General features: G+C 42.9%; 1 protein-coding gene across 1 annotated transcript in view; it reads left to right on the top strand.

The window, feature by feature from the left end:
• The window catches only part of POLR3B (RNA polymerase III subunit B), a 134,641-nt gene that overhangs the window by 92,517 nt on the left and 17,513 nt on the right, over window positions 1-24,611 (top strand). The window contains exons 24-25 of the mRNA XM_065407048.1: window positions 20,700-20,803; window positions 23,307-23,473. Of these exons, the coding sequence (XP_065263120.1) occupies window positions 20,700-20,803; window positions 23,307-23,473 (271 nt within the window). The remainder of the gene's footprint in view (window positions 1-20,699; window positions 20,804-23,306; window positions 23,474-24,611) is intronic.

Genomic DNA, 24,611 nt, shown 5'->3' with positions numbered 1-24,611 from the left:
GTATGTCTACACTACGAGAGTAGTTCGATTTTACTTAAATCGAATATGTGGAATCGATATTACAAAATCGAACGTGTGTGTCCACACTAAGGACAGTAATTCGACTTTGAGAGTCCACACCAACGGGGAAAGCGTCGACATTGGAAGCGGTGCACTGTGGGCAGCTATCCCACAGTTCCCGCAGTCCCCGCTGCCCATTGGAATTCTGGGTCGAGCCGCCAATGCCTTCTGGGTAAAAAAATGTGTCGAGGGTGCTTTTGGGTAACTGTCGTCATCCGCCCGTCACTACCGCCCTCCCAGCCTGAAAGCGCCGGTGGGAAATCAGTTCGCGCACTTTTCTGGTCAGTGACAGCGCGGACGCCACAGCACTGCGAGCATGGAGCCCGCTGCGACCATCGCTGCAGTTATGGCCGTTGTCAACACCTCGCAGCTTATCATCCACCTTTCCCAGAGGCAGATGCAGAGAAATCAGGCGAGGAGGCTACGGCACCGCGGTGAGGACATTAAGTCTGAGAGGGGCACAGACCTGTCAGAAAGCACGGGACCCAGCGCCGAGGACATCACGGTGGCAATGGGTCATGTTGATGTTGTGGAATGGCGATTCTGGGCCCAGGAAACAAGCACGGACTGGTGGGACCGCATAGTGCTGCAGGTCTGTGATGAATCACAGTGGCTGCAAAACTTTCGCATGCGGAAGGGGACTTTCATGGAACTTTGTGAGTTGCTGTCCCCTGCCCTGAAGCGCAAGGACACCCGGATGCGAGCAGCCCTGACAGTCCAGAAGCGAGTAGCCATAGCCCTCTGGAAGCTTGCAACGCCAGACAGCTACCGGTCAGTCGCGAACCACTTTGGCGTGGGCAAATCTACCGTGGGGGTTGTTGTGATGCAAGTAGCCAACGCAATCGTTGAGCTACTGCTCTCAAAGGTAGTGACCCTGGGAAACGCGCAGGTCATCATAGATGGATTCGCCGCGATGGGATTCCCAAACTGCGGTGGGGCTATAGATGGAACTCACATCCCTATCCTGGGACCGGACCACCAGGCCAGCCAGTACATCAACCGAAAGGGCTACTTTTCAATGGTGCTGCAAGCACTGGTGGACCATAGGGGACGTTTTACAAACATCAACGTCGGATGGCCGGGCAAGGTTCATGATGCTAGTGTTTTCAGGAACTCAGGTCTGTTTAGAGGGCTGCAGGAAGGTATTTACTTCCCCGACCGCAAAGTAACTCTTGGAGATGTGGAGATGCCTATAGTCATCCTCGGGGACCCAGCCTACCCGCTAATGCCCTGGCTCTTGAAGCCCTATACTGGCGCCCTGGACACTGAAAAAGAACTCTTCAACTACCGGCTGAGCAAGTGCAGAATGGTGGTGGAGTGTGCTTTTGGCCGTCTCAAGGGGAGATGGAGAACCTTACTGACTCGCTGTGATCTCAGCGAAACCAATATCCCCATTGTTATTGCAGCTTGCTGTGTGCTCCACAATCTGTGAGAGAGCAAGGGGGAGACCTTTATGGCGGGGTGGGAGGTTGAGGCAAATAGCCTGGCTGCTGATTACGCCCAGCCAGACAGCCGGGCGATTAGAAGAGCCCAGCGGGATGCGCTGTGCATCCGGGAGGCTTTGAAAGCTAGGTTCCTGAGTGAGCAGGGTAACCTGTGACTTTTAAGTTTGTGTACAGAGAAGCTGAACCTGCCCCCGTTTCTTTACCCACTAAATGTTCAGTATCCTCTCCAGTGACATACCCCGTTCCCCCCCTTCTAACACACGTTTAAAAATAAAATCACTTGAATTTTGTTAATGAACACCGTTTTCTTTATTACTGTTTTCGCGGGAAAGTGTTGAACCTGGGACGCAGACTGTGGTGGGGAGCGGGTGTAGTGTAGTGATGCAAAGGACGCTTCTAAACTCCAGGAATGACAGGCTCCGCAGTGGAGGACTGGTGGTTTCAACGGAGCCTGCCACCCCTCCTGTTCGGGACTCTGTGTGTGGGGGGGCTATGTGACTTTGTGGCAGGGGGAGGACGGTTACAGATCCCCTGCTGCGTGGCTCTGTGATCCAGGATAAGGACCGCTGCATAAGATCTCTAACTGCCCTCCCCCGCCACAAAGTCACAGAGCCCCCCCCCCCCCCCCCCCAGAACACTAAAACCACCTCCCAGACTGACCAGGGTAACTAGTGACTGCAATGTGTGTGTGCCCTGCTGCTGAACCTGCCCCCGCCTCTGTACCCTGGTAAAGGTGACTGTCCTCTCCAATTACCAACCCCCTTCCCCCCCTTCAGACAGACTCTCCTCTAAAAGAACATGATGGAAACTGTAATTAACAGAAACGTATTTTTTATTAGCAACTACACATGAAACTGGGGGGTGAAACTTGGACGGGGGCTTGGGTGAGGCGGGAAGGAAAGGACTTGTCAAATTTTGGGGAATGAGAGCCTTTTAGTAGTAGAGCAGTCTGCAGGGGTGGAGTGAGAGTTTTCACGGACTCTGCCTCCCCTCCTTCTTTGGACTTTGGGTGAGGGGGGTATGGGACTTGGTGGCGGGGGAGGGCGGTTAGAGAGAGACTGCAGCGGGGCTCTGTCCTCCTGCCTCCGGTCCTGCAGAACATCCACAAGGCGCCGGAGCATGTCCGTTTGCTCCCTCATTAGTCCAAGCAGCGTTTGAGTCGCCTGCTGGTCTTCCTGCCGCCACCTCTCCTCCCGTTCCATGTGTGATCGGTGCATTTGGGACAAGTGCTCCCTCCACTGGGTCTGCTGGGCTCGGGAGCAGCCCATAAGTTCCGAGAACATGTCCTCCCGTGTCCTCTTCTTCCTACGCCTAATCCGCGCTAGCCTCTGGGAGTGTGATGCCAGGCTAGGTTGGGAGACAGTCGCAGCTGTGGGAATGGGAAAAAGGGAGTGAATTCCTCAGAAAGATAAATTTAGTTGTGAACAAAGAACATAGTCTTTCTCTGTGAACAAGACCATGCACAGCACCTATCACATGCGCACTCAGGACAAGGTCGAATTTTCGGCCTTCGCATTCAGTGCCTGGGGTCTTGCAGTGCAGATCAGAGAAGCGGGGCAGGACACCGGAATTTGTGTAGCAGGCCGACATGGTAAGCCGTAGACTTGTGGCTGCTTAAAACTTTAATTGTAGCACTGGCCTCCTTTCACACTGAAAGCAATGCCAGTCCCTGCTGCCAGCAATCCGGCAAGCATGAGCTCTGCCCCTGTCCCACCCCCTTGCGGCTGTCCCAGGGAAAGATCCCTGTATGCTGCCCCTCTCCCGCCTCCACCGCGTGGCTGTAAACCGCCGGTTACAGTTCTGTAAAGGAACAGGCAAGCAGTGCCAATACTAACATTCCCCTACCTAATTCAAAGCAGGTCACCATGAGCGACATCACTCTGATGAGGATTTCAGAGACGGAAAAAGAAAGGATGCTTCGGGAAAGCCTGCAAAGACCAGGGCCGTATGCCGCCATGCTCTGCAGGGCAATGATCCCGGAGTACTTGCTTGTCTCCTGGCGCGGAAATGTTTGCTACTACGGAGGACCCAATAAGGCCGCTCTCCCCAGGAACCTGATGCAAAGGCTTTCCAATTACCTCCAGGAGAGCTTCGTGGAGATGTCCCAGGAGGATTTCAGCTCTATCCCCGGACATATAGACCGGATTTTACTGTAGCTGCACTGGCAGGGACTAAACGGTAGAGCGGCTTGGGCAGAACAATCATGCTAAACCGGACATTGTTAGATTTTTTTCAGTAGTTGCACTGCCAGGGACTGAACCGTTAAGGGCCTAGGGCAAAGTAATCATGCAAAACCCATTGTTAATATTGTTAGTATTCCTGTTCTGTTAAAAATAAATGTTTACATGTTTAAAACACTTACTGGCTGATCCTTCCCCTGATTCTGTGTCCGGGTTAACGGCTGGGGACGGTTGGTAGGGGATCTCTGTAAGGGTGATGAAGAGATCCTGGCTGTCGGGGAAATCAGCGATGTAAGCGCTGTCGACTGCCTCGTCCTCCTCATCTCCTTCCTCATCTTCCCCGTCCGCTAACATGTCCGAGGAAGCGGCCGTCGACAATATCCCATCCTCAGAGTCCACGGTCAGTGGTGGGGTAGTGGTGGCGGCCACACCTAGGATGGAATGCAGTGCCTCGTAGAAACGGGATGTCTGGGGCTGGGATCCGGAGCGTCCGTTTGCCTCTTTGGTCTTTTGGTAGCCTTGTCTCAGCTCCTTGATTTTCACGCGGCACTGCGTTGCATCCCGGCTGTATCCTCTCTCTGCCATGGCTTTAGAGATCTTCTCGTAGATCTTTGTGTTCCGTCTCTTCGATCGCAGCTCCGAAAGCACGGACTCATCGCCCCACACAGCGATCAGATCCAAGACTTCCCGATCAGTCCATGCTGGGGCCCTCTTTCTATTCTGAGATGGCATGGCCATCTCTGCTGGAGAGCTCTGCATCGTTGCCAGTGCTGCTGAGCTCGCCACGATGTCCAAACAGGAAATGAGATTCAAACTGCCCAGACAGGAAAAGGAATTCAAATTTTCCCGGGGCTTTTCCTGTGTGGCTGGTCAGAGCATCCGAGCTCGGACTGCTGTCCAGAGCGTCAACAGAGTGGTGCACTGTGGGATAGCTCCCGGAGCTATTACCGTCGATTTCCATCCACACCAAGCCTAATTCGATATGGCCATGACTCCTCGTTGGGGAGGAGTACAGAAGTCGAATTTAAGAGACCTCTATGTCGAACTAAATAGCTTCGTGGTGTGGACGGGTGCAGAGTTCATTCGATGTAACGGCGCTAAATTCGACATAAACTCCTAGTGTAGACCAGGCCTAAGTTTGTCTTGGGTTATCCAGAAAGAGATTGGAGAGGAAGTCAAAAATTCAATTCTGAATGGACAGACAGGGTCAGCGATGGAGAGGTATATCTGAGAATCATCAGCATGGAGGTAGGTGACCAGATGAGGTCACTCCAGGCCAGGATGTAGAGGGAGAAGTTGACCAAGAATAGAATTCTGAGGTGCACCAACAGAGACCAGAAAGGGGGAGGAGAAGTACCCCCACAGGACGTACTAAGGACCTAATCCTGGAAGGGACTGAACACCTCTGGAGAGCACTGGATGTCCTTAACTCCTTTTAAAATTAATGATTGTTAAGGATAGTCGACACTTTCAAGGGAGCTGCTCAGCCACATGCAAGACTGGACATTAAAGGAGTAGTCAGGGATAGGATGAGAACCAGGGGCTTGATCCTGTGTGCATTGAAAGCAATGGCAAAAGTTCCCTTAATGGCGCTGAATCAGGCCTCAGGAGAGTACAGTTTCTGAAGCTTGGGGAGCAGAGAGTTTCAAGGGAGTGGGAACAATCAACTGTAAACTGCTTTAAAAATCAATTTCAACCCATTTGACCCCACAATGAAACAATGTGTGCTTGGAATAATTTTTTACTTGGAGATATAATCCATTCTGCTGCAAATATAGAATTTTATTGATTATTCAAATAGCCATGGGTATGACTGTAGTTAGGGTTGCAAATACTGCTTTATTGTGAGTGCTATACTAGTCCTGACATACTGTAACTTTGTTTACTTTTTTTTAATCTTATTTTGGCTTGAGAACATTCCTACTCAATTTCATGCCAGAGGAGGGTGTGTGGAGGGCAAGGGGTGTTCATTTGTTTATAAAGTTTAAAGCAAATTGGCCAGGCCAGTTTGCTTCAATTTTAAAGATACTTGACCTTTAAAATCCCACTCTGATCACTTACCATGTACTCCCCCTTTCACTTATTATGTGAATTTAGCTGCTACCATTTCAAGAACCACCAGAACTAAAATTCAGTGCTGCCTGACATCTGAGAAATTGAAACCCCAGCATTCAAATGATGTAAAGCATTAATCTCTCAACTCGAGCAGCCCATGAGTCACTATCTGCTAAAATCACATCTAGAGCAAAATGTAGTGGGGAGGAATATAGTGATCGCTACAGCTGTGTGAATAATGGAGGAATCTGTTGAATCTGACACTTTAAAATATATTTGTCCAAGTTTAGGTGAATGTTACATGACCAGTTCTAATTATTGCATGAACTAAGGATCAGTGTCTCACAATCTGAGGCCTATCTTTGCTAGGACTCTGGACTCCTCTTAGTCAGGCTTCAGGCCAGGATATTCATAGATTCATAGACTCTAGGACTGGAAGGGACCTCGAGAGGTCATCGAGTCCAGTCCCCTGCCCGCATGGCAGGACCAAATACTGTCTAGACCATCCCTGATAGACATTTATCTAACCTACTCTTAAATATCTCCAGAGATGGAGATTCCACAACCTCCCTAGGCAATTTATGGTAGAGAGAGAGCACTTTTTGCTCCAATGGATGACTTCCTGCTGTCCTTAGACAGGGGAAGTATGTTCATACTCCTCCTGCTCGACCTCTCTGCAGCATTTTATATTATTGATTATTATCAAATCACCCTCTGCCACCTTCAAGAGGCTTCAGGTGAATCAAAACTCACTATAATGGCTCATATCTTTGCCCTCAGACTGAACACAAAGGGTTGTTGGGGACAAGAGTTCCTCGTTAGCTCTAGTCCCCTCGTGTATGCAGTCCCATCAGTATGAGTCCTCTCTCTCTCATATATTATTCTACATCTGTATAAAGGCCTTGGGAGAGCCAGTGAGATGACATGGGCTGAATGCCAGCAATATGCGCACAACATCCAGTTGCATCGCTTTCTCGGTGTCTACCTGAATCAACAAGTGGATGAAGAGCATCTGGCTAAAGCTAAACCCAGACAAGAGTGAGGTGATGTTAGTGGAAAGGAAAACACTTCAAAGAACTTGTCTCTTACATATATTTCACACTACTGATGACTTCTTTCCTCAGAGCAGGTAGGCAGTCCATAGGCTTGGGGTCCTTTTTGTACCAGTCAGTGCTACTGGATTAATCATGGCAGCAAAAAAATGAACATCTGGTATCCATGGACAGAACACTTCTCCCCATCCTACCAGACGTGGATCTGGCCACAGTCATCCACACACTTATGACCTCCAGGTTTGACTACTGGAACTGCAGCAGCCTGTCTGCTTAGCAGTGCAGGCTGCCATGATCACATCACCCTAGTCCTTCCACTCTCTGCACTAGCTCTCCATTGAATACAGTCCAATACAAGCTCTCTTCCTATTCAAAGCCCTTTGTGGGATTAGACATAGCTACCTGAGAGATCACCTCTTCCTCCATGTCTGTGTCCCCTCTTGACAGGCGCATTCCATCAGAACCCTTACACTCAGGCTTATAAGACAGGAGATGGAGTTTTCACAGAAGCTGGATGTAGGCTTTGGTGCTCACAAGAGATGAATGACCATGGGCCTCACTAAATACAGGAGTAAAGGCAGAACTCCAGTCCTTTTGAGTTGTCTTTCCCTCAATAATGTCTACACCGTATTCTCAGATACTTACCCACCTACCTGCACAGATGCAAAATTAATCCAGCTTTTTCTCTGACAGGCTGGGAGGGAAGCAAGAGAGGGATTTAAAAATAGAAATAGCAGTAAATGAGAGTTTCTGGATTCTATGGTGGTAGGGTTATATCAGTACATAAATAAACCAATGCAAATTCCTTAAACACAAACTAACTTTTCTCAGTTTTAATCCTGGTCCTATGATTTACAATTAAAAATTGTTTATCCCTCGTCAATAAATGATCAGTAATGTTCATAAGCTGAGGATTCCCTAACTCCTGTACAAGTAAATCTGAAACTTCAATTTTTTTTTTGCACTTGTTTTTATGAATTGGAGAAATTTAGCAAACGTAACTGAAACTCAGTGATGTTTCTGTGTGGGTTAGCAATTTTGGCTGCATGTAAAGATGTAAGAAGCTTTGAAAGGCCATTGGTTACTGACTTGCACGTAACCTGTTGCATTCTGAGGAAATCCTGTTTTGTTTTATTCTATCTCTAAGGCCTGGTCTACACTACAGTTAGGTCAGCATAAGTCCCCTTTCATCAACTTAATTGTGCATGTGTCTACACTTAAATTTGTCTCCCACTGACGTAAACTCGCTATTACACTAACATAGGCAATGTACTGAGTTCGACAAAATGCCTCTGTAGATACTGTAATACCTGCGTTGACCTGAACAGTCTTTTGGCAGCTATCCTACAATGCCTGACACACTGGTCACAATTGTGAACTCCATTGCTCAGGGGTCTTACAGAAGGCACGCCCCCCGCCCCCCACCCCCCTTTAAAGTCCTGCACACTTTTGAAATGCCTTTTCCTGGTTATCCAGCTTGGTGAGCACAGCTAGCAGCTCTCCATTGTTGTGTGCAACTGTCCAGCTGACCATGCCGGCTACGCATTCCAGACGTACTTAGGCTTGGAGTAGACAGGAAGTACAGTAGAACCTCAGAGTTCTGAACAGCAGAGTTCTGAACTCACCAGTCAACCACACGCCTCGTTTGGAACTGGAAGTACACGATCAGGCAATAGCAGATGGTTAAAAGCAGCATTTTTCTTCTCCACAGTGAAGTTTCAAAGATATATAAAGTCAGTGTTCAGTTGTAAACTTTTGAAAGAACAAACATCATGTTTGTAACTCTGAACAAAGCATTAACTTTTTTAAGCTCTGCTCCATAAATTTGTTAAAGTTTTAATGTATTTTCTTTTAAGTTGCACACAACTTTTTTTGAAGAGTTTTTGTCACTCGGTAAAACTCTATTGTTTGGAAAATAATTCACTTTTATTAGTTCCCAACAAGCTGTAAAATGGCTGGTGGTGTTGAAAGCACCCACCTACTTGAGATTATACACTTTGATACAACTCATATGTACAGCAACCACCACAAAATTAATAGGTGCATTGTCAGTGTTTCGTTCACCAAGCACCAAAGATAGATTCAACTAGTGGTTCAGCGGGTGGAGAATGATGTGCGCACAGTTCCCAACAGGCCGCCAAAAAGCAGGGCCAGTTAGAGCACAATACACCACTACACATTACTGTGGCTCGCTGTTAAAGTGCTCTTTCAAAACCTCCCTGAGCCGGATAGCTTCACACTGAGTTCTTCTCATAGTTCTTGTAACTGGCTTTTCAAACTCAGCAGACAGTTGATCCACCTTCACCCCAGCAGCAACTTTTCCCCATTTGCTTCACAGATACTATACAGGACACAACAGGCAGCTATAACCATTGAGATGTTTTTCTCAGTGAGATCCAATTTTGAGTAAACACCAGCATCCCTTCAATCTACCAAAACACATTCAACTGTCATTGTGCATCTGCTGATCCGGTAGTTGAATCTTTCTTTGGTGCCGTCAAGGTGGCCAGTGTACTTCATGAGCCATGGGAGTAAGGGATAGACTAGATCCCCCAGAATCACTTCTGGCATTTCAACATTGCCAATAGTAATCCACTGGTTGGGAAAGAAGGTCCCATGTTGTAGCTTTCTGAACAGACCTGTGTTCTTAAAGTTGCAATCATCAGGCACCTTCCCTGACCAACCAGCATTGATCTTGATGAAATGTCCCCGGTGATTCACAAATGTTTGCATAACCCTGGAAAAGGACCCCTTTCTGTTGATGTACTCTGTGGCAAGGTGGTCTGGTGCGAAAAATAGGGATGTGTTCCCACTGCAGTTTGGGAACCCCATTGTTGCAACTCCATCCATTATGTCCTGCACATTGCGGAGAGCCTCAGTCCTGCATGTGATGGGGTGTTCACCCCACACCGGAGTGGAAGGGGTTAACGGAGGCCTGATTGGCCTGCCATACCCCATCCCAGAAAGGAGCAGAGGAGGTGAGACCTCCAAGCAGCTTAGAGAGGCTACGCAAGAAGCAGCCAATTGGAACGAGGCTGCACGAAGCAGCCAATCAGGGCCCAGTGGACTAGTGCAAAAGGAGCTGCAGGGCAGACCAGGGTCAGTTGCTGTAGGGAGCTCAAGGAGTGAGGACTGTGTTCCTAGCAAGCTGCAGCAAGGGTAGCACCTTGGATAGAGCAGTTGCTGTTAGGGACTGGGGAAGCAAGAGGGAGCTCCTGGCTGGCTGCTAGGACTTGCTGGGTGAATGACCTGAGGAAAGGGTGAAGAAGGTGCTGGGGCTGCAGAGAAGTGGCCCAGGGAATTGAAGTAGCATTGAATGAAGTTAGAGACGCAGCAGGAGGCTATCTACAGGTTCCCTGGGTTGGGACCCAAAATAGTGGGTGGGCCCGGGTCTCCCCCCTTCCCTCCCTCCCCCCAGTTTGCCAGTGGTGGACAGTGATACCTACCCCCGGAAGGGGGAAACACAGATTGTGACATGGCCAGAGGGCCAGGTTATGAAGAGGGTGCTGCCGTACTTGGACTTAGGCCGGTCTGCAGGCAGAGAAGACGATGGGAGAGGCACCACCAGGAGAGGGTGCATGGCTGGCAGAGCTAATCCCTGTGACAGCCAGCAGGAGGCACTGCTGTGGTGAGTGGACACTATCACACAGGAGATGATTAATAGCCCCACATAGTTGCATGACATCAACCCCCACGGTGAGCGCAGGTCTCATCCTGGTGTCCCTGCGCTGGAGGGCTGGGATGAGCTCAACACACAAATCCAGGAATGTGGCCTTGTGCATCCAAAAGTTCTACAGCTGCTGCTCATCAACCCAAGTTCGCATTATGATGCAATCCCACAGTCAGTGCTTGTTTCTCAGGCCCAGAAGAGGCACTCCACCATGTACAGCTGCTCCATGAATGCCACCAACGATCTTGAGTTGGTACTTGCTATGTCCCAAGCAATCTGACCTCCAGGAAATCCTCATGTTCTCTGAAGCTCTTCTTGTGGCTCAGCGAATACTGGAGGATCATGCATCCTGTGCTTGCAACACTTATGATTATAGAGTAGAGCTGTGCAAGCTCTATGCTTCTGTCAGCAATGGTGGACAATGCCAAGTCCCATGCGGGGTTGTGGGATTTTTCAAAATAAGCATGAAAATTATGGGATGGGAATGACACTATGGGGTGGAGAAAGTTGTGTGCTGGGAAGTTGACCCCTTGCTGCCAGTCACCCCTATGCAACTCATTTCTGCCCCACCATGTATTCCTGAAACCCCAAAAGACAGTGCACTGGACGGTAGCAGGCAGCACACTGGGATACCTATCCATGGTGCATAGCACTATGCATTGAAACAAGCACTTCTGGTGAATGTGTACAGTGCCCACACAAGGAGCCAAGTATGCACATGCACAAGCAATATACTAACTGCAGCAGCTTTATGCTAATGTAATTTTTGGTGGCAAAAGTTTGTAGTATAGGCAGATGTGTCCTAAATTAAACAGAATAGAAGGATTCCTGTTAGCATGGCTCTAATGACCTTTTTCTTAGCAGCAAGGAGTTTGCCCTGGTAGACTTAATTTTCAAGATGGCTTTTAATCCCAAAGTGGAAAGCATCTGAATCTTCTGGATTCCCTTGTTAGCTTTCCATGATGACTCCATTAACACTATTGGAAAAAACAGTCATTCGAAGCATTAGGAAAGTAAAGAGCCAGCAAGGAAGATTTATATTGTACTGCCAAGTATAAACCTTGGTTTTCCTTTGGGCAAACTCCAGGTTAGTCTCCAATTTTATTTTTGACGGTTGCCATATAAATACAGTTTTAATAACGGAAGGGGAGATCATTAGCTTCAAAAGTAAACTTCAAGGCACTCGCTGTGTCACTGTTTAGTGTAAAAACAGCTACAGTTCAGTAGGTGAGATGCCTTCTATAGAGTCTCCTTCAAAGAAGCTTCCTGTGTAGTCTTTCAAATGATGTTCAGATGTTTCACAAAATTTAAGGATGTTGTGCAAGACTTTTTTTTTTTTTTTTTAAATAGCTTTTCAAGGCAGAGGCCATGTCTTTGTGTGGGGTTTTTTTTGGGTGTTGTGGTGTTTTGGATTGTGTTAAGTGCTGTACAAACAAAACAAGACCTGCTCCTGACTGTGGCCTCTGAGAGCTGTAGTTACATAAATATTAAATAACAATATTGTTAGTATTTGGTAGTATAAAAAATATAGTCTGCACATTGTAATAGTAACTTCATTAGGTGCCTAACCATCATAGATGCTCCTGGACACCTTACATAAAAGATTAGAACAGGTAAAAATATTTAACTTCTGGCAAAATCATAACACTTTGGCATGAGCCATTGATGTGCATTTTCTGAAATAAAATATTACTTTAATCTGATTTAAATGGACCTGATTTCATTGCTCTCCAGAGATCAAAAATAATGGTATTCTACAGAAGCAGCGAGAACCTGTACCACTTCTACCTCTACATGCTGCAACCTCCAAAAACCCTATATTCTCTGACTTCAGAGAGCAAGTTGCTTTGCAGGGAAGCTAAATGCTCCGTAACTTATGCATTAGTTTGTAGCACCTTTTAAGGTCCTAAGTGCAGACCTCTTATTGGCTCTCATGCTCCTAGTGCATCATATATGCTGTTAGTGACTTTGCACTCATTATTGAAAACCACTAGGGAATGATGCTTAGAGAACAGGAGCCTGACTGTGTGTTCTCAAGTATTATGCAATTTTCTAAAGTGTTTAATACTTGTAATACATTTATCTCTCCTCTTAAAAATAATTAAAAACCCTTTGGAAACCTCATAGTAGCGGAGAAGCTATCCTACATTTTATAGGCAGCATCCAGAATTGTCCACTGGTAGGTCACACACAATTGGAATCAGTGATTCACAGAATGTCTGCACTTCAGGGCCTGTAATAAAACAACAACAAAAGGTAAGTTTAAAACTTATTTATGCTAAATTCCCCTTTACCCAGATTGTTGAAAGCTTCCAGTATGATTTAAACAAACATTAAAATTGTTAGAAACAATTCCTGTTAGTCTGTTACAAATATTCAGAGTCTTTACAGAACGTGCTCATTCTATACGCCCCCTAAATCTCTTATCAGTGTTTTGTCAGGGTGTAGTCTTAACACAGTTTTGAAGGAATCAAGAGAACTTTTAGGATACATATAGTTACTGTTGTTCATTGCACTTTACTTGATCTACCTGTAAGAAATTATCATTAATAAGGAGAGAGAATTTAAAAGGATGGAAAAGAGAAGACTTGACTGTGAGGGGGAGAGAGAACACGTATTTTTAGGTACACAAAAGCTAAGAAAAAATTGGAAGACATCAGAGCAAGCTGGTGTCCTGAGGCAGGCAAAGGCATAACTGGACATCAACATTAATGCTTAGCCATAAACAATGATTGAGCAGTAACTGGAGAAAGGCATGCTGAGGGGAGCATAAGTCTTTCTTTCATCAGCTGTTTTAAAATGTTGCTAGCATCATGATTCTCTGACATCAAAAATAGGGGTGGTGCAGTCAGAGTGGAAGAAAATCATTACAATGGAAATTAAGGTTACCAAAAATCCAGTAAATCTTCACAGTAATGCTTTTAGATAAGTGTCCTCTAGTTGGACATCTCTGAATTTGTCACTAGCTTATAACAATTAACTCTAGTTCTCTCCACTTCCTTTTTGAATACAGCTAGTTACCTACCTCACAAATTAGCATACACTCAACTTGTTACAAGACAACAGGCAGGCTTTGCCAAGATCCTCCAAAAAGCAGACCATCTTCCAAATCACATGCAGCAAGTGAATTAACTTTTTGTTTTGTTTATATTAACAGTTTTTCTTGATTCAGTGAGAAGGACATTGTTTAAAGCTCTGCATTGTCAATTTCTCCTCTGAAGTCTTCTCACCTCTTGAAGAAGTGTAGGTGGAGATAAATTAAAGCAACTCATGTGTAATGATAGCTTTTAAACATCTAAATAAGCAGAATGAGATCAGGAGAGCCACATTTTCAAGTGACTTCACATTTTCTATATTCTTGTGGAATGAGATCTGTAGTTTAAACGCAAGAAAATAAAGGTTTAAGAAAATTGGACTGCAGCTAGGAAAAAGTGGAGTAAAATCTCTCAAATCCTCTTCCAAAAGGTATGCTCCAAGAAGAGGCTACTAGGCAAGCTTAATGGAAGGCTTTCAAGGTCTCTCTCATAATTTAGATATATGCTACCAGGTTTTGCCTTGATGCCTTTTTCATGTCCTTCTCCCACACTCATTTCAATGCCCACTTGGCCTGGGATACCACTACCTGCTCAGTCTACTCATGTCCTTTCATCCTTCAGGTCCTTCCTTTAAGCATGCTTCTTCTAAACTGCCTGTACATCCCAGCCCTCTCTTCAAAACACATCAAGAAAATAGAATTGAGGAGGAAAGAGAAATTAAACAAAATGGGAAACGAACGTAGCACCACTAGCTGTCTCCCACTTTCAAGCCTTCATCTGTATGTTGTTTGGGACAGTGACCTTGTCTTGGTTGCCTACCAAGTACTTGGCACACTTCTAATGCTAGTAAACAGATATATACCCATCAGAGAGAGTTTACTGTCCAATTTATAGGAGACATTTGGTTTAACTGAAGGATTGTTTGTGTATTTCCAAGAAGGGTAAGAAAACTTCCTACCTTGCTCTTTTTATCTTAAATTCTTCAAGCGAAATCATCTCTAGATGCAAAGAAGGTTGAGAGAGCACTCGACTAAACAAGCTTCATCTGCGTTCCATACAAAACTAAATTATTATATTTCCAGATTTCCCCTTGCTTCTCTACAAGTCACAATGAGGGGAAAAGTTAGACTCCTTTGATGTGAAAAAAGCAATATATCACTTCTCTGAAAGAACATTTCTCAGTCTCTCATGTGAAAAAGGATTAACACCTCCAACAAAGGTCCTCTAGATCACAGAACTAAGCAGCAATACTGAACAGTATTCCTGAGGAGTGGAAAAACTGTATTTAAGCAAGAGATTGTTTGAACTGGCAAACAGAAGCTTTTTAATAGCTGAAGATCTAAGATAAAGGATTAAACCTTTCTGAAGTATCTACACTTAAACTACTCTAAAGACAAGGAAGCGAGTTTAAATTCATGAAAGACCATCTTTGTTTTCCTAAATGAACAATGTTCTTTAGTGTCAAAATAGAATCTATTCACTGCATTGTGAACTATATAAACTTTATTGCAATACCATATATCTGTTAGTGTGGTCTTGTTTAGGGTTTACTTTATTGAATTCTGACTTGATTTGAGCAGCTGCTGGGGACAGAATATTTGCCCACATGTAAACTGATCATTATTAAAATATTTTGATGTGGACAAAATAAAGAAATATGCTGATTATCTGTTGTGTTAAAGAATACTTGTTCTGTATATATAAGAGGAACATGTGAAATAAAATATTATAGCTTTAAGTGGCAATTTGTGGCATTTTCCCATACACAACTCTTAATTTGATACTTCATTGTTTCATAACATTAGGCATTATATCTAATAAACATGTATATTGGTCTAATACATATTTAAATGTTTGGAGCCGTGTTAAGCAGAATTTTATTTTAAAAATAGGCTTGATATCTACTGATATGTAATGTGAGATGTCAGCTCCAGAGATCTGAGATGGATATCATTTGCTTGGGATTAGGAATGGGAGGATTTTTATTTATTTATTGCCATTTTTATATTCAAAAGTTAAGTGTAAGAAAATGAAATCCCATAGCACTTCTGTTAGAGCTCCTGATTGTTTAACCAAACCTTTGCTTAACTTGCTGTCTTAAGAACTAAATTACAGCATTTTTTATCTCAAATAGCAAACAGGTAACCTTCTGACCTTTTCAGTAAATCCCCAACTGAACCTTTGAAATTAGACTGGTTTTGCATTTTATGGCACAAAATAAAAATCTTATTCCGTTATAGTGTATCCTGAACACACATTTTATTAAGCTCTTGACTCATTCAGCCATGTGTATTTTGTAAAGTTCCTATGGTTATTGTTTTACAATAGCTGCTTCCAGAAGCATTGTAAGGGTTTCAATTAATCAGCTCTTTGTGTGCTTCAGACTATGCAAATTTATCGCATCAAGCCATTCAGCAGCTCATGGGAAAGCCGTGTACAAACTGTATTGTCTTCTAGCGCCTCCTCTCATTTAGAGTGATGTTTTTAATAAGCGAGCTAATCAAGTTTACTTATGCATTATTTATCTGTTAATTTTAATTCTGTTCTTTCTATCCTATGTCAAATGGGATGTAGCAAGTGATATGATAGATCTGTAAATGATTCAGGTGTTGAAGAAAGCTAATATGATTTAGCACTCTTCTCCCCCCCCCCCCCCCCCCCGGAGTTGTGTATATAGTTGTGTAATAAACATGATGGCTAATTAGAGAAATTTGAAGCAAACATACCTGGTACCATATATTGATCTGCAGATTTGTCTATAAATCTGTTCTCCCCCAAAATACTTTGTAACTATACAACAGCAATTGTATTTGAAAATAGCCTTCTTATTGAAAGTTTAGCCCATCCCTTTAATTCCAATGTGTACTCTGTCATTGGACACATCTAGTACTGAAAAATCCAGAGTGCACCTATTAAGGAATTAAGGTTATTTTTCTAACCATATAAGAGTAAAGGAGCTAAACAAGTTCATCCAGTAGTGGGCTTCTTCTCACCTCTGCAGCAGAAATTAGTAGTAATGCTGCTGCCACTTCTATTCACTTAAGTTAGTCCTCTTTGCTCTCCAATGCGCTGCCTGTTGACAGTAATTAGGCTTTTACATATTAGGTTGTTTTGACTTTTTAATTTTTTCATTTGTGAGTGTGTGTTTTATTTACGGAAAGTATCTGTATGGTGGCTTGTGAAAGAGACTTACCCCTACTGCTGGATATTTTTGATTGTTAAACAGTGTGTTTTAGAGTCAGGGCCAGCTCCAGGCACCAGTGAAGGAAGCAGGTGCTTGGGGCAGCCAATGTAAAGGGGCAGCACGTCCAGGGTCTTCGGCTGCGGGTCCCTCAGTCCCTCTCGGAGGGAAGGACCGGCCGCCAAATTGCCACAGAAGAATGAAGCGGCTTTTTTTTTTTTTTTTCTTCGCCGCTTGGGGCAGCAAAAAAGCTAGAGCCGTCCCTGTTTAGAGTGGTAAATTCACACCTGCTAGCAAGCAACGACAGCAACACGTAAGGGACACAAATTCTACAGTTTTGAGTCTCTGTAGGTGGAAAAGTAAAATCTCTCAATAAAAAAAGTGAAGAGATCAATGTATCTTTAAGACTCTGATCTTGCAAAGAGATCCACGTTGTGAGACCCAGTCCATGAACAGAGTGGGATTCCATACAGATTGACATTTATGCCCACATGGATCCCTTTGCAAGGTGGGGTGAATATGTAGTCAGGAAATTATCACGTATCTGAACACAGTACGGTGCCAGTTGAAGAACAGCTCCTAGTTATCTTCTGTTCGGAAGAAAAGTTGCTTGAAAAGATTTGATTTATTTGGCTGCTGTGTTGCAAAGCGCTGGAGTACTTCTCGTTAATTGGATTTTTTAAAATGCTGTTAGTGCAGTTTATAAAATCTATATTGAAATATTTGGAATAAGACCGTTTCAGTAACATCTTTTTTAAAAAGAAATTAATTATATTATGTCTGATCTCGATTATAAATTCCTTGCAAAAGTTTGTTCCAGAATTAAAGGGTTTTTTTGTTTGTTTTTTTGAAGTTGAGTGAATAGGCAGAGACCTAGAAAGCATCTGGCAATCTGCCTGCTTAGGCTCATATTTGTAACGTAAGTCCACATATTTTTTTAAATAAAAAAACAAGTTTCACTCCATGTAGAAGAACACATGCAGAATTATTTCCTGAACTCTTTATAGATGTTCAGCTCTGTCCCCAATATGAGAACTGAAATGTGTAGGTGAGGGCAGAATGTGGCCCATAATAGTACAGCATTTTAAAGTAGATCAGTCTCAGACTACATCTCTCACAAGAGATGGGGCATTTAAAGGCGGGGGAGGGGGGAGTAACATTACATGAGACTCTGAGGTATACATTAAAATATATATGTGATGGAGGAAAAAAGTTTTGAGGTGATGAGCAAAACTATTAGCTCCCTAAGTATGATGAATAGGGAATTCAGGCAAAACTATTTTATTTCCTTTTTAATGCCACAGAGGAAGTTTATACCCTAGTTTGAGAGTGTGTTCTTTTTCTGTAGATGGGCATGGTAAAAAATCAGTAGGTAAAGTGAATTTCAGTTCATACTTGGACAGGGAAAGCTCTTTAAATCCTGAGATTGTTTTATATCCTACATTTTTGGGGGTGTAATGCTCTATTATCCAATTTCAAAGTGGTGTTGCTATTGTGATGGATGATTTCATTTTATTTTTCATTGCCAAAAGGATACACTGGATAGAACTAATTTGCCTGTTTGGGTGTGTGGTTGTTGTCTCTTGAGGGATTTTAACCCTGCAATGTGCTTTTGCTTTTCACCAATAGACGGTTGTGCTGTAAACAATGGGTCAAGAATTCTGCTTGAGTTGGGCGTGGAATCTGGGGCTTAAAATATGAACCTGTAAATAGTGTGTTTAATATCAACATAATTTCTGTATGATGAATTTTGTGTTCTGTGCTTTTCCAAGGTCCTGAGAAAATTGTTTTTTAAATTAAATACATCATTAACGGTATTAAAAAATTTTTTTGATGGTCTGTATATTGCATTAATTTAAGACTAGATAAAAAGTTTCTGGGGATTATTTGTGTGAGATGAGCTTAGAATTTTGGGGTAGGAAAATATCTTCAGTCGTGTTCTGCAAATTTAGATGTACACTATATATAATGTTGTAACGTTTTTAAAAAAAATAAAATCTGGATTTAGAATTAAGATTTAGAACTTTTTGAAATGGGGTCTTTAAAAATGGCCTACTCAGTTTCAGATCATCAGATTCTGTCTAAATATTTTGTTTTAACTTCTAAGCTCATTATGCTCTCTTTGTGTTAACTTGTATTAAAATCTGTCAGCTATGACTGGTCTCATAAGCACAGTCAGCGGACCAGAATAAGTTAATTATTTACTTGTGTCACTAGTGCTCTTCATCTAATGAAATGCACAGCTGTGTTAGATCTGCAGTTGGATGTGTAGATTCCATTGTTATACAAGTCAGCAGAGGGTAGAAGCCGCTATGATGGAGAGCCCTCAGTTCTTTCTGCTGTTCTGCCTTTCTGTGTCGATTTCATGGATCTTTTATCATTTACTTTCACACAAAACAAACAACACAGTGGCTGTCTGCTATGGGAACCGTCTTGGCATATTAAAGGGTTTTCAGAGCCTCAAGTAATTTTAAGTTAGCTAAAATTGAATTTTTGGCTTACAGGTGCCCTTAGTCCACATGCAATCTATGAAAACATTAGAAATGAAAGGGAATGGGGCGAAACTCTCAATTTATATATCCATAAATATTTTTTTGGACGGGGTGGGGGGGAAATGTGCAGTATGCAGAAGATTTAATAAAAACTCTTGTATTCTAATCTGCTTTCACCAAATGATCACATCTTTCTGGGGAAAGGATTGTTAATGATTTGTTGCAAAGAGCTAGGGAAAATTAGTCTGTACTAGATTACAAACTAAACATAAAAATACAAAAGCTCCAGTTGTCTTCCCCTTTTTCCCCTCCCCCATACTTACCATTCTCATTCTATTAACTACTGTCCCATGCACCTATCCCTGTCTTGTTTGGACAGTGGATGAGGAGCTCCCTCCTGAGCAGACGCCAATATCCCTCTGTGAACTGGCTGGTTGGGGGATGCCTTTTTAGGGATGTAACCAGCACCCTCAGTCTTTGCTCAACCCCCTCCAGCCTAGGACTTTTCTGACCAAAGTGTGCTCTGGCAGTTGCACCAGACTGATCTCAAATAGATTGCAGATTCTTTCCACTCTGAGGGCTTCTGGAAAAGATTGACTAAAACACTAGGCTTGGTTCAAAGGAATAGGGTTTTTAGTGCTTGCATTTTAGCACCTGATTTGAGATGCAATATCAGTCTGTATGCCCTGTATGATGGTGGTCTTTTAATCTGTCAAATTAGATATGGAAACAATGTTCAGGGTTGGAGAGGAAAGGTTTGTAAAGTATCTTAAACCAATTTGAATGGGTTTCACACATCTGACTAGCTTTTGGAATTGGTAACCTAGTTACCCCCACCTATGATCTTTAAACTATCATGACTGACATTTTTGGAAACTTTTTTTTTTTTTTTTTTTTTTTAGCGTAGAGGGGTCCATATCTGTCTAACAAACTGTAAGGTGTCTGGGACTTGATCATGTTTTCCTTGGTTTCAGAAAGCTCCAAGTACACAGACTTTTGCGCAGTAAATAAGTACCAACAGAAAACACATTATTTTGGGTCAGTTTTCTCAAAGGCTTGACTTCAGTCAAAAGTTTTATTCATGCATGTTGGCCAAGATTTAAAAAAAAACAACAAAAAAACAGTGATTTTCGGTGCCCAGCAAGACATCTTAAAGGGGTCTGATTTTCAGAAAGCATGCAGCATCCACTCTGAAAATTAGGTCCCTTTTAAGGTGTCACAAGTTAAGTGCCCAAAATCTTTAATCACTTTTGAAAAATGTAACCAGTATTTTCATCTCCAATGCCTTATCTTAGTGAATGAGCAAAATATTACCACTGAAGTTATGTATGGGTATGTTAACTCCGCTGGTTCTGCTGCAAGGGCACTGTTTTGGATGGTGTGGACTGTCATCGTAATGGAATTTATTCTTGCTAAAAAGTGACCCATGAGAAAAAGAGAGGGGAGGGGCTGAATAGTAAGAAAGTTTGGTAGTATCAGTCCTGATGTTGTCTCGCTTTTTGTGAATTGAAATATCTTCTCTTCTCTAGGGGTATGTGGGCTGATAGTACCTCAGGAGGACATGCCATTTTGTGATACAGGAATTTGTCCAGATATCATTATGAATCCTCACGGCTTCCCATCGCGTATGACGGTTAGTAATTTATGTTATGATTAAAAAAACACTGTCCCAAAAATGGACAGTGAAGTGGATTAACCACAGTAAACAAGGTATGAAAGTTGGACAACAAGATGCAGCATTGCATTTAAGATGTTCTTCCAGCCTTCATTATGTCACATGGTGTCTGCCCTGGGATTCTTCAGTGGGCTGCTTTGTATATGTCATAAGATATCTAAATATGATATATAAAATAAATGGTGATATAGTTTCTGGACATCCTGCACATGAGGTGCTGTGCCTGAGACTTGTAGGAAAGCAAAACATACAAGTTATTCAGTCATTTGAGAGAGAGAGAGGATACTATCCTTCCCTTAACACTGTTTTAACACGTGCTGTCCAAGCTACGCATCAGCTTTCTTCATTCCAAAGGAAGTTTGCCTACCTATTCTTTTGGCCTTCATCAGTGTGCTTCAAAAGAGATCGAGAGAGAGAGAAACACAAGGTTAACATTAATAGTTCTGACTCTGTCACTGATGGGTTGGTAAGCTTGGATTTATTCAAATCATTGTAATCCAGTCTAAACACTTATGTACCATCACACAGTAAAGTTTAACTGGGTGCTAAAGTGTTTGTAGGATTGAGGCCTAATAGAGTATTTGACTAACTCTGTAAAATAAATGGTTTTCATTGAACTATTTAACAAAAAAGAATTAAAATAAACTACCCATTTAAAGCTCAGATTTTGTGTCTATTAATGCATGGGGGGAAAATTGGCGCACTGGTCAACTTTTGAAAAAGAAACCAAGGAAAACTTCAGATTCCAAATTTATTTTTGGCAAGAAACTGCTAAACCACCATGAAATAATAGATCCTGAATTGGAAGCCAGCTTCCTATAAAATATAATCTTCTTATTGCTCCCTTGTTTTATTCTTTCGCTCTTCCTATTCAGTTCACTCTTCCTTCAGTACCATGATGCATCTCTTCTAGCTCATGTGTCTTTTCTTCTCTTGTTAAACTTCAAAATATTTTTCATTGACTCTGTGTTGTTTGTTTCTCTAATACAGTGGTTCCCAAACTTTAACAACCTGTGAACCCCTTTCACTAAAATGTCAAGTCTTGCGAACCCCCTCCTAAAAATGAATATTTCCAGGGATTTTCTCCTTTACCCGAGTATAAATTATAAAAGCAGTGATCTTGGGAATATAAAATTTGTTTTTATGACATGCTTATTACACACTATTTATTACTTATTATTTATCATTAGTATTTTTATTACATTATGAAAATGGCAACACTCTTCCAAGATCTCACTTTCGTAGCTTGTATCACTTTGAATAAGCCTGTTATAAGACAAGGCTCCTATGTTTCATCAAGGAGTATCAGATGTGAAACAAGCATGAAGGTATTTAAGAAGCCAACTTAAAGAGTTCCTCCTACACAAGCATTCAGGTCTTGAGCAGTCCAGGCAAACAACGCACCTTACAACAAAGCTTCATAATAATTTTAAAAACAGTACTAGCTGCCTATTTAATTTTAAAAACAGCAAAAAAATATCCACCTCCCTTTCCATTTCTTATAAGGAGTCTTGAAGTTTAAGTCTCCTCAGTGTGATAGATATGTTTGCTTTGATCTGCTTATCTCTTAGAAGTCCAGGGGCTCCGGGCTGCTGGTTCCATGGTGCCTGGGGTCCCTAAGGACAGCTCTGTCGGCCATTAGATAATTTTTTCCCGAGAACCCCTGTAACATTTCGCGAACCCCAGTTTGGGAACCACTGCTCTAATACATACTTTTTCTTCGGGACATTCCTCCTTTTCAGCGAGACTGTGACATTACAATCTGCCTAGCATAAGGAGCAGCTGGGGGGAAGATATTGACTTGGGAGCTCTCAGGAGTCACAATCTCACGTCCGGTCTCCCTACTGCTCCAGGCAGGATGTAATCTTTGGGTCTATGCCAGGCACAGCAGATTCTCCCCAACATGCCAGCATAGCTATGTCACTGAACTTACTGGGGGCAGAGCCAAGACTCCATCCAGCTGGGTTGGGGAAGTATAAGCTCTACAGAGTCTACTTCCCCATATGAGTTACTGTCCATGATGAAAGTAACTGGTACATAGACCTATGGGAGCGCTTTGCACCCCCTTATGCCCTTGCACTGCCATGCTAGTCAGGCTATCATCTGGCCCTTTATTTATTCAGCCTTTCTCCCTTGTTGGTTTTTAACTTCTATGTTTTCTTTTTTCTCACCACTATCTTTCTCTCCTCTACTCCTGCTACTGATCTCCGGCACTTTAATCTCCTTGGTTTTCTGGTAGCGGGGACTAGATCAGAAGTCCTGTTCACCTTCCAAATGTGAATGATGAGGACGAGCCAGGTGACGGTGAATTTGCAAGTCTTGCCCTCCATGTGCCAGTGAATTGTCAGTTCTGTATTAAGATGCTACATTTTAAAACTTGAGGAGGTGTATCGGAGGTGTAACATGGATATCATGGAAGTACTCTTCCTTTTATAACTTTCTCATGTTTTCCATTGCGCAGGTGGGAAAGTTAATTGAGCTCTTGGCAGGGAAAGCTGGTGTCCTAGATGGCAGATTTCACTATGGAACAGCTTTTGGAGGTAGCAAAGTTAAGGATGTGTGTGAAGATCTCATTCGCCATGGGTATAACTACTTAGGGAAGGACTACGTAACATCTGGCATCACTGGGTAAGAATCTGCTGCAAAAATTTAGGCATTTCAGAGTAGGAGTGAGGAAAGGGCAATTTTTAAGTAATTTTCTTTAAAAAAAAAAAAAAAAAAAAAAAAAAAAAATTGGCAGCAATTTTTATGTGCTGTTAGAATAAGATTTGCAATGTCACGTTTCCTACAATAGTACTGTTAAATATGGAATTGGAGGCAGGTGTCTGTTCCTTGGGCTATATCTGTGTGTGCTTTTTTGCTGATTATACAGTGATTCAATCTTACATAGTTGTCTGATCTGTAACTTCCTGCTGTGTTGATAAGACTGTCTTCAGAGACAAGGAGTTCAAAGAACATGAGAGAGTTTAGGAACAGGAAAAACCCATATGGCCCAACATGCTTGCCCTTTTAAAAAGGTCTCTTAATCCCACTTTTCTGCTTTTTCACTATTCCTCCCAGTCTCCCCCACCTCCCTCCACTCACAAATCAAATGTATTCAATGGAAAGGATAATCACAGAATTATCAGGGTTGGCAGGGACCTCAGGAGGTCATCTAGTCCAACCCCCTGCTCAAAGCAGGGCCGATCCCCAGACAGATTTTTGCCCCAGATCCCTAAATGGCCTCCTCAAGGATTGAATTCACAACCCTGGGTTTAGCAGGCCAGTGCTCAAACCCCTGAGCTATCCCTCCGCCCCCCCAATCAACATATGGAATAAGGTAATTGGCAAGGCAATTAGAATATAAATGAATTCAAGAGACACCTAGATATAAGTGCCCTATTTACTCCTTGATCCCTAAATTAGGTATACATTCTGCATGCATTTCTTTCTATTGATAACATAAGCTATATGAATGATACAAATTAAATGATGTGAATAATATCTTAAATCACAGTTCCACTTCTCTCAAACAGTCAGTCTTAGCTTGCAGCTGATAGCACACGGGTGAAATGCACCCGCACAGCCTCACTGAAATCAGATGGGCTCTGCAGAGGCACAGCAGTCTGCCCCCAGATTCAGAGCCTTATTCTCCACATGAGTGTACAGCAATACACTGTACTGTTATGAGGACGCACTGCCAAACTATTCTCTAGACGTTTATTCATGACTCCATTGCAGATTGTCCTAAAAGTCCAGATGCATTTTTTTAAATAATTCATGACTC

This window comes from Emys orbicularis, chromosome 1 (assembly GCF_028017835.1).
Source record: "Emys orbicularis isolate rEmyOrb1 chromosome 1, rEmyOrb1.hap1, whole genome shotgun sequence".
In the NCBI taxonomy this organism is placed as follows: domain Eukaryota; kingdom Metazoa; phylum Chordata; order Testudines; family Emydidae; genus Emys; species Emys orbicularis.
Note: the sequence above shows the minus strand (reverse complement) of the source record. Positions and strands in the feature narration are given on the sequence as shown.